At 37.7% G+C, this 14,860-nt stretch overlaps 1 protein-coding gene across 5 annotated transcripts in view; it reads left to right on the top strand.

The window, feature by feature from the left end:
- CCDC191 (coiled-coil domain containing 191) overlaps positions 1-14,860 on the top strand; it is an 88,198-nt gene that overhangs the window by 33,973 nt on the left and 39,365 nt on the right. For all 5 annotated transcript variants that reach the window (XM_033211223.1, XM_033211224.1, XM_033211221.1 and 2 more), the window contains 3 exons: positions 6,738-6,987; positions 11,613-12,070; positions 12,828-12,937. In XM_033211223.1, coding sequence (XP_033067114.1) covers positions 6,738-6,987; positions 11,613-12,070; positions 12,828-12,937 — 818 coding nt within the window. The remainder of the gene's footprint in view (positions 1-6,737; positions 6,988-11,612; positions 12,071-12,827; positions 12,938-14,860) is intronic.

Here is a 14,860-nt window from a genome sequence, read left to right on the forward strand (position 1 = left end):
CTTCTCTACTGGCAGTTCTATCATTCATTCAGGATGAAAAATCGCATAAATGATAAATGCAAGTATTTTTACATAGAAGGGCATGGTGCCCCTTAAAGTTGATAGCATCAGGCCTGTGATAGCATCAGGCCTGGAGACTGGTGCATGGCCCCGTATCCTCAAAGAACTCACAGATGAATAGGCAAAACAAGATCTAGAGACTGTACAGGTATTGAGGAGTATTGTTAACTGAATAATACATCTCCATCTGCTGCTGAGAACATGACAAGAATGTGTAGCTGTGGCTAAGGAGATTCCTAGAGTGCCAGGAAAGGCTTTATTAAGAAGATGGGTCTTGATCTGAGCTCTTCATGGTCAATAGGATGTTCCTAGGTAGAGACAGGGAGACTGGGATGATGGCCATCTGGATTGACTGGAGATTATCAAGCATGTGTTCGTCAAGTACATCAACTTCTGAATGGCCTTGAATGCCAGGACATGGAGTTAAGGTAGTCTTTGGTAAAAAAAAAAAAAAAAAAAAAAAAAAAAAAAAAAGGTGAATCCTTGAAGGTTTTTTAAGCAGGAGGGTGACCTAGTCAATTTCCCTTTCTTATGATATGCTGGGAGAAATCTTTGGTGAAAAAAAAAGAGGCCAACAGAGAAAACTCTCCCATAGTTTGTTTCTAAAATCTGAGGACCCGGTGATTGATACAAGGAATTAGGATGATAGCTCACTCAGAAAGGAACAGCTGGCAGGATTTGTTGGATAAAGAAGGGAAACTGGGGTTGTAATGTGGATGCAGTGTGAATGCAGGCATAAAATGAGTGGACACTTGGATGTTGAAGTTAAAAGTGGCCTATGAGATTTACATGCTGGAAGAAACTTGTATAAGGAAAATCTGGAAAATTTAAGATTCCATTCCAATTAAACTGTTTAAATATAAAAGCACTAAATAGGGATTTCATAATAGCATAATGTGCCAATTTTTTAAAAAAGATCTTCTCAGAACTTTTTGTCTTGTGTCTGTGAATTATTTTCAAGTGACTATTTTTAAATGTTTAGAATGGATACTAAACATTTTTTAACTGACAGAGTTAGAAAATATTTAACGTATAATAATTTTTTACTATAAAGCTGTAGAGCAAAAAAATCCCAGAGCAGGAAGGCACCTCAAGGATCATCTGATCCAGCCCCTCATTTTACAGATGATAAAAGTAAGGCCCAGAGACAGTAAATGACTCAAGGTCACAGAGCAAAGAGCAGCCTCAATGGACACCAAATCCATACCTGTTGAATAATAAGCAAGTCAGGGAACAAATGAAGAACTCAATTGCTTCCTCTCCTGCAATTTAACTTGATAGGGTTTTGAAGCATTCTTTCTAAATAGACATCTATCTAAATAGATAAGAGAGAGCATTTATTATCATGGTTACTCATTGTAGAAACTTAGCTCTGACCAGCTTGACCAAACACAGGTGATTCTGTGGTTCACTCACCTGGACATTGAAATTACTCATTATGTTCATTATTTAAATGTCAGTTGTGTCCTCATCCTGTAGTTCCCTCACTGACATGTGTGTTTGCCACCTAGATTTCCACTCACTGGCCTGTCTGCCACGACAGGCCCAGACTTGTGGGCTTTTTTCTTTCCCCCCTTTTCTTTCTGTTCTTCCCACTTTCTCTCTGAAGCAACCACAAATCCCTCTCTTTTTAGTATTTGTAATTTAGCAACCATCTTTCCTTATTGAGCCTGTGCTGGGTCTCACTTGCAATGCAAGGATTCATCCACTTTTTTCTTCTAAAAATGTGTCTTTATTTTCCTAATAGGAATTGTGGTGACTCTATTTTTGTTCATCTTTATTATTTTAAAATAAGTTATGGGAATGATGTTATAAAATTTCCTTACAATATGGTGATGCAGCTTCAACATGAACACATTTTCCAAACCCTGAGGATTCACTTAGTAATACAAGAAAATTCTAGTACACACACTAAATTAGACCCTTTAAGATGGTGATATTGAAATTTAAACTGTATATTCAATTTCCTTAGCATGTTCACTTTTGAAAGTTGGTTCCAGATCTTCCATTCCTCCTCTCCCCCTTTCTGTCTGCATTTATAGCTAGCCCCAGACAAAACTGTGAAGAAACAGGGTTTGTTTTCAACATCTGCACCAAAATCTCACAAATCACTACCAAAAAACTTACTCATGTAAGTATGTATCCCAATAACGATGGAAAAATTAAAGTAAAAATTAAAAAAAATCTCCTGCCAGTCCGTCCTGAGCCCCACTTCCCAGATTTCTCAATTCTTTCCTGGGGCACATCTCTGCCCTTCTCTGTATTAACTTCCACAGTCTTTAATCCTGCCCTCTCCTGCACCAGTGCCCCGGGCCTTTCCTGGAACATGCTTTTATCTCTTCCCTTTGTCCCTCAAGCCCTTTGTTCTTTGTTACTGTAATTCTCACTTGATATGTTATCCCCCCCGGGACATATATTTTTTTTAATTTTAACAGACACTGTCTGGAAACAGTGCCCAAAGTGGGAGTGACAGAGATTTGAGGGTACTGTGGCAGGCCAGTGAGAAAAACTGGCCCTTTGGCATTCTTCAAACCATCTCATTTGTTTGTTCGTTCATTCGTTCATACTGTTTGATTGGGATAAATTAATTCAGTCAACCAGCTTTACTGATGCTTACTGTATGTTAGATCCTCTCCTAAGTCCTGGGGATAGGATAGGGGAACAAAAGTATTTAACATTATTGCCTTCTAGTTTTTTTTATCTAAATGGGGAAGTTAAAATTGTACCCAAATATTTAACACAATTGCAACAGAAGACACCATAAGATAAATACTTAGGAGTGACATACACTTGGCTATCCTTCATTATAATCCCCTGAGGAGCTTTCTAGAAATAGAAATTCATGAGCCTCACCTTCTGAAAGAGGCAGAATGTGGCTCACTAGAAAAGAGCATTTTTTAGTTTGGAGAAGAACTAATAAACTAGTACATAGGCAGGCTTGTGTAGGAACAGGTCAGGGTGAACCCACCAGGCTCACCTGGAGGCGGGGAGGAGAAGTGAGGCTGAATTGAAAACAGGCCATCAGATATTCTCATTTCCAGTACTCCGGATTTCAATGTTCTTTTGGAAATCATTTACGGAGTGTGCCTGATAATCATGTTCAATTGTCCTTCCCTCTGCTCACGTGGGTACTCAGGTGAGCAGCCAGAAGCCGCATGGTATCTTCACCGGGTAGAGCCCCTGATCTCTCTGTCACACAGGCAGAGGACAAAGCTTTCATGGCCTGGCTCACTTTAAAACTTTTTAAAACAGAGTTTAAAACTTTAAAACTTTTTAAAACAAAGTTTTTATCTTCCATTTTGTCCCTGGGGGCACCTGGCACATTATTGAATGCATGAGCTTATTCATTCCTACTCCTGCTGAACCTGCTCATCCCAAATGTAACTGTTCATGTCACTGCTTTTTTATGTTCTGCATCAGATTACAGCACTCAATCAGATCACCAGCTTGTGATATGTATCATTTTTCATTTGCTTTTAAAACATTCAAGACACTTTTCAGATATCTAGTAGTCTTGCCCTGAGATAGTGGGTATTACCTTACATGTGAATTGTGTTCTATATTTTCAGGGTTGTTTTAAATTGAATTAGATTCTCAGAAAAAAACTCTTGTAGGATAGACAGCATAATAGGGCTTACTGACACTGTTTTTGAGGATGAATCTGGGGCATAGAAACTCACTTTCTGGCCCAGTGTCCCATATCTAGTCAGCATTCTTCTCCTGACTTGTAAGTTCCAAACATGCGCCAGTCACTCGGTATCATTGAGTGTTCATCCTGGGCAGCAAGGTTCATACTTAAATTCCTACTCAAACCTTTTGTATTTCATATTCTTAGATAAGCAGAGACTGCCTTTCTCTGCATGCAGTTATATATCATTGTGATGGTCAATTTATATACTCTGGCTACAGATTCCCTGATTTCAGATTGCAAGGAAATTGGGATAGACTGTTTTTCATAAGGGAACTCTGCCCTTCCATTTGTGATGTTATATATCATTGTGATGGTCAATTTATATACTCTGGCTACAGATTCCCTGATTTCAGATTGCAAGGAAATTGGGATAGACTGTTTTTCATAAGGGAACTCTGCCCTTCCATTTGTGATTATCTGGCACCTATGTCTGAAACCATTTCTTTAGGTGAGCATACCAAAGTAAGTTGCATCTGACTAAGGTGTAAGAAATTTAAGTGATTTTTTGCTTTTAGAAATATGTTTTTAGTGTCATCTTTTAAAAAGTATAGAAATTGGCTTATATGCAGCATTGTCACTCTGCTGAAGTGAGCTCCAAGAGAACAGGAGTGGAACGATCCTTATCTCTGGATCTCTGGCTTCTGTTCTTCTGCCTTTCTGCCTCAAACCACAAATACAGATATCATAACTACATTTTCTGTTTTTTCTTTTTGACTTTTTTTTTTTGACACAGGGTCTCACTCTGTCGCCCAGGCTGGAGTGCAGTGGCACAATCTCGGCTCACTGCAACTTCCACTTCCCAGGCTCACGTGATCCCGCCGCTTCAGCCTCCCAAGTAGCTAGGACTACAGGCACTCACCACCACGCCCAGCTAATTTTTGTATTTTTTGTAGATATGAAGTTTCACTATGTGGCCCAAGTCTCAAACTCCTGGGCTCAAGTGATCCACTCACCTCGGCCTCCCAGATTCCTGCGATTACAGGCATCAGCCACTGCACCTGGCCAACTACGTTTTCATATCCCCACACAACCATTATAGAGTGGGCTTTAAGCCCTATATTGAACATGCATTTTTTTACTCATTTTCTTACTTTTTTAGTCTTGTTATATTTACAGAAGTGTTTTCCTCTTTGCCTTTTCATAGTGTCCAAATAATCTCCTTGACAGTCAAAACACCAGTGCTGCTTTTGGCTGTTTGTGCTGTAAAAACAGGATATTAATACATCAGGTAAATTTCACACTCCTCCTTCCAGAGCAGATTGATGGAAATTGAATTTCACATTAATCAGACACAGCAATGTACATCTTCTATCCTATAGAAATTTATGATTTTTACTCACTTGAATAAAGTGTTACAGAGTTTTTTTTGTTCACTATTTATACACTGATTTTTGGAGCTTTGTTCTTACCTGTGTTGCTATCTGATTTGTTATTGTTATTCCTTCGAAAATTTTTATTTCAAGATTATTCAGTCTCAGATATTTATTTACATAAAACACACATAAATGTTTATTACCATCTATATTATACTTTTATTACAAAAACCATCAGTAAATCAATCTCTAAGTATTTATTGGGTACCTATCAATGCATTAGAAGGAAATAATTAAATATAATGAAATATGCTGTTAGCAAGGTTGCTTATTTTTAAAAGAAATATAGAATAGATTAGAAATATCAGAGTATATCTCTTGTGGTAAGGGTAAATATTATTTGGTGAAACTTTTACACACACACACACACACACACACACATAAACTTGTATATTGAGTCACAATGTGACATTTTTTCTTACTGTAGATTGCAGTCAGAAAAGGTTTAAAGGTCATATAAACATTTAAGAACTGTAGAAATGGTCTCCTGACTCACTGAGTTAAGAACTTTATGATTTGCTTGATATGACCCCAAAGAGTCCATGAGGAGAGTTAAGCATTATGTATGTTTAACAGAAATGGATATGCAAATGGTATGATGGAGAACTTATATGAGTCACCTTTCCAAGATACAATCCAGTGTGTGTCTAAACAGTATTATGTTTTGAACCTCAAAGCGGATCCCTGATACCACATAATAAGTTCCACACTCACAGCTCAGTTCTTCAGGATAATAACCATTCACTTATAGATAGATCTCAGAGGCCTCTATGCTTGAATTCTCAACTGACTGCCACCAAATCTCCTAATGGAGATTCCCATTGGGAAGAAAATGAGGTTGGCTGTAATACCACATCCCAACCTCCCCTTAGTCATGTTCCCTAACATTTGTAAAGTTTCCAGGAATCAAAGTGAGCTCTTTCTTAGGAAGGTGTAGAAAATAAATGAGTTCCATGAGACCAGGGGCCTTGCCTTTGCCCTTCACACATCTAGTGCTTAGCAAGTACCTTCTTGGGGCAGACATGCATATTCAGTTCAAGGGTTTGGTAAATGAGTCCTACTCTTTAGCAGTCCTTTCCCTGGCCGGTTCTTCTTTCACAAGATCAACCCTCAGAGTTTTACTTTGATTTTTGTAAGCCTTATACTTAAATTATTGACAATTTAACTTGTTAAGTGTTATAATTTTGTTCCTTTCTCTCTCTCCCAAACCTGTCTTTTAAAATTTTCATGCATAGCTGAACCTCTCTCTCCCTCATGCATTCATCTTTTAAAAGTCATTACTTATGTACCTCTTCTTTTTGCTCTTTCCCCTCCAAAAGCTTTCAGAAACTATGGTAATCAAACAAATTTAATATGCCTTTGTGACATGAGAGAACAGAACAGTTCCTCTTTCTTCTTGAAGGTAATCTGTTGAAGTGCTGACACCTTCTATGAGGAGATCCTTTGCACTGGGGAATTTATAAAGCAATTTCATTTAGCTTAATACAAATTGTTAAGCGAGAGCTAAGATGGAACATTTCTAGAACCCTTTTGGACTTATGTTTCATTTATATTATCAGTTAACAAACTGTAAGTGGCTTCTTTGTTTTAAATGGAAGTGCTTTGTTGCTTAGAAAACAACAGCTGGCCACTGAGCATAACCGGAAACAAGTTCTCCGACACTGCTTTACAGAATGGCAGCATTGGTGTGGCGCCGAGCTCCTGAAGAGAGAGCTGGCCCTCACAAAAGAGGAAAATAGGAAGAAGATGGATGCACTGCTGAAGGCAGCATCACTGGGAAAACTCAGTGCCAGTGAGTCATCAGGCATCAGTCTCCCCGAGGAGGCAACAGCCGTGGTGGGTCCACCAGTAAGAAATGGACAGGTACATTGTTTTTGCTGCTTAGTCAACACTTGCATTTGAGGTTTGTGCTTTTATAGCTGTTATGTCAGTCGTTGTCAGATTGCCTTGTCTAGGCTATCAAAAGATTAGAGCTGTCTCAATGCACTACCTTTCAGGCAGTGTTTATTTCCTTGAATTGAATCTCCTTTTTATAATTATATGTAAACTTTGGCATCGTTGGAAGTTAGTAGGGATGTAATATCGAGAGGGCATTTAAAACAACTGAGTGAAATATTCCTTTAGGAACAGACAGATAAAGCACTGTCTGTAACCCTTGAACTCCTCTTTTTGATCATCAGACATTTCCTCTCCAAATGAATTTGTGACTTAGAAGAGGGGAAATTTAAAATTTTTCTTTTTCTAATAAGAAAAGTCATATGTACTAATTGTAGCAATTTGATAGAAAATCACAGAAAAACATCCTATAATTCTATTATCTATAATCACTAATAACATGTTAAAGTATAGCCATCTAGTCTTTAAGCATATGCAATTTATCTCTTAATATTTTATTTAGCTTTTAAATGTTCTTTAGTCAGGCCATTGAGAAATTCTAGTCTGCCAAAATTCAGGAAAAGAAAGGCCATGTTTTTTTCTTCTTAATACTAATACTGTTTTTCTAAAAAAAAAAATTGCATTTTCACAATATAACACGAGCATTTTCTGTCATTACATACACTTCTGCAATAGTAGTTCTCGACTGAGAGTATACCCCAGGATCACATCTACTAAAACAGAATTTCAGGTGTGGGGCAGCTCTGTTTTTTTAAGTTCCGCAAAGTGATTTTAAGTGATACACATCCCCTGTCTGAGGACTAGTATTCTGTGCCACCATTTTGTAATGGCTACATGATATTCTGTAATGAACCATAAGCTGGAATCTGTTTAGCTCCTCTATTACTGGAATTTAAGGTGTTTCCAGTTTGCTGCCATTGTGAACAGTGCTTCAGTGAACATCGTAGTAGCTAAATCTGCACATATCCATAATGCTTTACTTAGGATAATACCTAAAAATGGAATGCATGTTCTATTTTCATCTTATGATTGCTTCAACATTTGTATTTCTTTGACTACTAGTAAGGGTAAACATTTTTATATTGAAAATATACTGTGCACCACATAGCAATGTTTTGGCTAATGACTGACCACATACACAGTGGTGATCCCATAAGATTATAATGGAGCCGAAAAGTTCCTCTTGCCTAGTGACTTCTTGATGATCTTGACCGTGTGTAGTCCTAGGCTAATATGTGTGTTTGTATCTTAGTTTTTAACAAAAATGTGTTTAAAAAAATTTTTTTAAAAACAACCACTTTGAAAACAGAAAAAAAAGCTTATGGAATAAGTATATAAAGAAGGAAAATAGTTTTGTACAGCTGTGCAATATTTGTGTTTTAAGCTGTTTATAAAAAGAGTCAAAAAGTTAATAATTTAAAAGTTTATAAAATAGAAAGTTAGAGTAAGCTAGGGTTAACTCATCACTGAAGAAAAAAATTATAATAAATTTACTGTAGCCTAAGTATACAATGTCTATGAAGTCTGCACTAGTGTATAATAATGTCCTAGGCCTTCACATTGACTCATTCAGAGCAACTTCCAGTCCTGCAAGCACCATTCATGGTAAGTGCCCTCATACAGGTGTACATTTTTTATCTTGTATACTGTTTTTACTGTACCTTTTCTATGTTTAGATATGCAACTACTTACCATGTGTTACAGTTCCTTACAGTATTCCATACAGTAACATCCTATCCTGGTTTGTAGACTAGAGGCAATAGGCTATACCATATAGCATACATGGGCAGCAGACTATACCATCCTGTTTGTATAAGTACACTCTACAGTGTTTACACAACAAAATCACCTGTTTCTCAGAACAAATCCCCATTATTCAGCAATGCATGACTGTATATATATCTATATATGGATGTAGAAAGATACAGATACATAGTGACTTGTCTCTTCATGCCCTTTGTGCATTTTTCTATTTGATGTTTTTGTCTTATTTATTAAGAGTTCTTTATCTTTTAAGATTATTGATGCTTTTATTATTATATATTGCAAACATTTTTTCCATTTTGTCATTTGTCTTTTTGGTTTAGTTATAGTCTTTGGTACTATACACAGTTGTTAAGTGTTTATAAAGTCAATCCTGTCAGCTTTCTTCTTTTATCATTGCACTTGTCATGTTTAGAAAACCTTGTGGAGAAGATCTTCTACCCCCTCACCTCCACCCTCCACATAATGCTATTAAGTACTTAATTCAGACATGTGACATTAAATTGTGCACTGGAGGATCCCTAGCCTTGCTTTTTACCCTGATTACTGCTGGCAAGCAGGCTGGTTTTAATTTAAGCTTATTCTCTCAGAAAGGGAGGATCATGAAGATGCTTGTTGGGACTTGTATAACATTTTGGTCCCTTCCACTAGGCAATGTATCTACCTTTATGGCAGATACTTTTTTCTCCATTGAGACCCAAGACAGACTTCTATCTTAAAAAACAGCTGTATGGAACCTTTTACTTTACAAAGTGCCACTGTTCTGAAATGAAAAAAAAAAGTCAGCAGAAAGTATTTTTACCTGTGCAAAACAGAAAAATTACTATATATATATATATATATAGAGAGAGAGAGAGAGAGAGAGAGGGAGAGACTCAAGTAAAAAAAGCCTCCAAATCTCTGAAATCAAGAGCAAAAGACTTCATCCAGAAAGGATAATATCGTTAAAAATGGAGCAAATGAAAATAGAGGGCTACAATAGACCCTGTAGAGACTAAGTAAACTAATCTTTTTCCAGAATGTACAGCAAAACATGAACAAATGAATATATAAAATCTTTAGTTAGATGCTCATTAATTATACAATCATAGGAACTCATGTACTAAGAACACATAAACTGTACCTTGAATTTTTCCAAAATTATCAGTTAGCTAATAGGTGATTTTCTCTAATTAAGTCAGACCATTCACTCCTGCTCTATTATAGAGTGCAATCTGTACCACTAAGCTTTTCCTTCATATTCTTTATTTTCATGTTAAAAAGTTACCATGATCCAAAAGAAACCCTGTCGCTTTCCTGAGGGCTTTGACACAGTCTTGCTGGGTTAATAAGGTGTCATTGCCACCAAGTTTAAAAGAACCTAAAACATATACCCTGCTTGATACTAAATTACTTAAGCAGGTATTCTCATTAATAAGTGTTCACTGACATTTCTGAAATAAAAGGTTACTTTTAAAAGTGTTTAACATGTCAGAGTTTCCATATACCACATCCTTCATTTCAGTTGACTCTACGGAAAGCATTTCTATAATCATGAAAAATATTTTTGAGTCCCTAAGGATGGCATCCTGTTAGAACAAGAAGCTTCTAATATTAGATAGCTCATAGCATTTTTCTCTTTAAGCCATTGCAGATGGCAGAATCAAAAACTTAGACCTGAGACCATGGAATCAAACCATTCTAGTAGAGACATTTTAAGATGCCATTATTTTGGCCAAGATAACTGTTTCTGAATAAAAGTTCTTGTTTCCTTCCCCGCTGCATAGAACTTGTAATTGAGTATGGTACCTCAGTTTATTAAATGGGATTCATGTAATAGAGCTTTGAGAACTAGTCATATGCTAATACAAAATATTATTAGGTAACATTTTCTTATGTAATGCAGATATTTGCCCAGCAATCCTGAGCTTCCAAATATTTCCCACCCATATATAGTTCAGGAGTAACTGGAGAGGGTTAGCTAGGCTTTGACGGGACCTTGATGCTGAAATAAATAAATATCCTGTACTACGGCATATGATTAATTTACTAGTGTCAGGAGAGGCATTGAAAGAACAGAGATATATTATTAATTTGGAAAGATATTCTTTGGTTTTCAAACGTTCTTGAGAAAGAATATATCCTTTGCCACAACATCTTCAAATTTCCACTAAAATTCAGAGTCAATTTATGCATATTAAATTCCTGTTTTATATATATATATATGTATGTATGTATATATATTTTTCTGGAGTAACCTTGCCTAATTCACAAATGAACTGTCCAAAATAGAAATTTATAAGAGAACATTTTTGCTATTGTGAATGTCCTGACCCATGGCAGTGGTTCATACAGCTGTAGCCACTCTCCCAGTTTTCTTTTTTTTTGAGACAGAGTCTCACTCTGTTGCCCAGGCTGGAGTGCAGTAGCACGATTTTGGCCCACTGCAACCTCCACTTCCCAGGTTCAAGTGATTTTCCTGCCTACAGGTGCGTACCATCATGCCCGGCTAATTTTTGTGTTTTTAATAGAGACAGGGTTTCACTATGTTGGCCAGGCTGGTCTCAATCTCCTGACCTCAAGTGATCTGCCACCTCGGCCTCCCAATGCACTGGGATTATCGGTGTGAGCCACCATAGCCGGCCACTCTCCCAGTTTTCATGGTGAGCAGCAATGCATGTTTTAAGAGTGGTGGCCCCTGAGGTAGCCAGGCCAGGAGCACAGACCACCTTTACCTGCAATACATGGCAGTTGTGCCATTAAACGAAATAATACTGACCTCATGAATGTTGAATTTCATCAGCACAGTCCTTTAAATAGTTGAATTATAACATGTTTCTCTCTCTCAGGTGACTGCTGTGCCCCCTTTATGGGAAAAGCCTCCCTTCGGAAGCAGTGATTGTATGCTCAGTCCTCCTCTAGGAAGAACAACAACAGGCAACTTGCAGGGTTCCCTTCAGAATGTCCCTTTGAGTGCACCTGGCAATAAGCAGCACAAGACCCTGGGTGCTGAACACTCTCAACTGCCTGGCAGCAACGAGACGCTCAGAACCACCAGCCAGAAAGCAGAACCGCTTTGCTTGGGTCATTTCCACAGCCGCCATGTCTTCCAGCAGCAGCTGATTGAGAAGCAAAAGAAGAAACTTCAGGAACAGCAGAAAACAATTCTCGAGCTGAAGAAAAACCAGCGGCTGGCAGAGGCTCAGTGGGCAGCAGAGCATGCCTCAGCAGTCACAGACGCACAGAGCCACCTGCTGTCAAAGCCCAGAGGAGAAGAGGAACCAAGAACCTGCCAGATGCTTGTGAAGTATGTCTGTTCTATCAGAACTCTCTGGACTCATTTTAAGGGGTTTTTCACTTGGGGCTCCTGAGCTGCTTTGTCCTGCTTCTGAGTTCCATGATCTTTCCTTTTCCTTGATTTTGTGCTCTCAAAGAAGCCTATGTTGTGACTAGCATATGACAGGCATAGATAGTCAAGGATGCCTGTAAGGATCCGGTTATACAGTTAGCGTTTGGGTCATGGCTGCCTTTGAGGATCTCTGTTACTATGCCAGTTAAACAGAAAAATGCTTTCTTGCTCTATTTCTGGGATTCTAGCTATGTTAAGTGCTGAGAAGCCAAGTCAGACAACATCAGGTTCACATGGAGCAGCCCCTGGGCTGGCTTATTTCCTAGCTTAAATTTGTAGTTGTTAGGGATAAAACAAAACATCTTTGAGCCTCAAATAAGAGCCCAAATTTCTCAAAAGCCATTTAAGATGGTTTCAGATGTGCTTGAGACATACTCACTGCATGTGGTGAATGGTAGGATAAGATGTGGTGATACTTATGGATTTGAAGCATTAGGATGGGAGTCAGAGTACCTGACTCACTGTGTAGACTCATGCCGATCACGCAACCTTTCCGTATCTCATTACACACATTTATGGCATGGATATGATATGTAGTTATCTCAGAGAATAGGGATTCATTAATGTCTGTAAAAGGCTTTGAGCTTCTCAGGTCAAAGGACTTTGAAGGAAACTGGTTAGTAGTCTAAATTCTTTTCCTTTATTTTCCCCCTAGTTCACCTGTTGCTTCCCCTGGGACTGAAGGCAGTAGAAGTGACTCCCGAAATTCTCTTTCTGGACGCAAAAGGAAACCAAAGCAATTGACACCACATCCCATACTAAAAGGCAAGGCTGTCTCGGTGGTGCCTTGGTGGTTGTAATCTCCTCTCCTAGAGTAGAATGTGTACACTGGTAGTGAATTCTGACGACTCTTGAGGTTTTGAGACTTGACAGAACCTGACATCAAAAATCTCAGAACGGTCGACATGTGAGGAGTGGAGTACACCAGAGAGCCCCAGTACTTTTTTACTGCCCCTTTTGCCAACCTTTTTGGCATTCCCAACCAACACACACACACAGAAAAAACATAGCTGAAAGGTGTATCATTTTTCTGTAATTTGAGATTTGGATTGTGAAAAAAAAAAGAGATAACTATACAAATGAGAAAGCTCTGAGTAGCTGCCAAGGACAAACACTGATAAAGGTCACCTGTCATCGTACTTCGTTAATGTTCAAATATTGATCAGTTTACAGTATTCCAAGCTAAGTTATTATATCATTTTATAATGTTATAACTTATTGATAGGATTTTAGTAATGAAACCTACAAACCAGATATCTTAATTTGATAACATTTTTGATGCACATAGAAACATTTATTTATTTGGTACAGGTAGGGTCTTCCTGTGTTACCCAGGCTGGTCTCAAACTCCTGACCTCAAGCAGTCCTCCCACCTCAACCTCCCTAAGTGTTGGGATTATAGGCATGAACCACTGCACCTGGCCAGAAACCCTTATTTAAACTAAACTATATGAATAGAAGCATTCTTCAGAACCCACCTAGTGAATCTGCTAATTGTTTTTACTATATACTTAGTCCTACACTGTACATATGTTTGCATGTGGTGGTTGGCACTTTGACAATTATATTGTGGTTTGTAAAATTTGATTTTTTACCTGTGACAAGATTGCTGGTTTAACAAGAAGTAATTGCAAATGAAGACACTGTGCCTGCAGTCAGTTCCTATTAATGAAGAAATTGGCAGTCTGCATTAACTGTCTGCCAGGACAGCAGTTTATGCTGGCTTTGCCTGTCGTTAAGCTTGGTCAGGAAATGCCCAGTTAAGTGTGATTTTTTTTTTTAATTATTGTTTGATCAAGGAGTTAGCTATTTTAGAAGCCCAGTCTACTTTCAAGTAGTCTTTTAATAATTAGATCTAGAAAAGATGGGCAAAGGGCATATTACCAGAGACTCTGCTTCTTAGGGGTCTCTTACCTTAATCCCCTAGTCTATTTCTGCCTTCTGAAAGACAATTTCACTCTCACCATCTGTGGCACTACCATTCTTTTTCAGCAAAGCAGACACTTAATATCTGTAAGAAATAGCCTGGTGAGGTTTTTGTTTATTAATTCTTAAAACTTGGACTTAAATTCTTTTCTCTGTAATATGGCACAAGGAACTGAAAGTAACTGTTGGCTGGCTTAGGTGAGCAGAACTTGATACTCCTCCCATCCATGCCCCTCTTCCTATGAAAGCCCCAACTGATTACAGAGTCATATTATCAGACCATCTTGCACATTTGTTTCTTTTGGATCGATATTTAATAGACTGTCAAGAACAGGATTCTGACACTCAAATTCGTTCATATGCCAGTTCTCCAAATGCCTGGTACAATTCCATTTCCTGCCCATCTGTATATCCAGACCTTAAAACTAGATTGAAATATCTTCATCGTGACCCCAAACTTTAGTTTGTTTGTTGTTGTTCTTATATATACAGACATATGTACAGTGACTTAAGAAAAATTAGCAGATTCAATAGGATTTGAGGAATGATTCTACTCTCAAAGTGTTTGTTAGGTGTAATTAAAGTTTCCTGCATTCATCAAATATATAATCAAATTATAATTCTGGTTTCTGGGTTTCATATACTAAAAGTCTATCATCAAGGCACATTATAAATCAGTAAATCATTTTTTATAAATCATAAATCATTTTAAATCTTTTTTAATAAAAATATAAACAAAACAATTAATTTATAAATTGTTCC

This window comes from Trachypithecus francoisi, unplaced genomic scaffold (genome assembly GCF_009764315.1).
Source record: "Trachypithecus francoisi isolate TF-2019V2 unplaced genomic scaffold, Tfra_2.0 Lachesis_group0, whole genome shotgun sequence".
In the NCBI taxonomy this organism is placed as follows: domain Eukaryota; kingdom Metazoa; phylum Chordata; class Mammalia; order Primates; family Cercopithecidae; genus Trachypithecus; species Trachypithecus francoisi.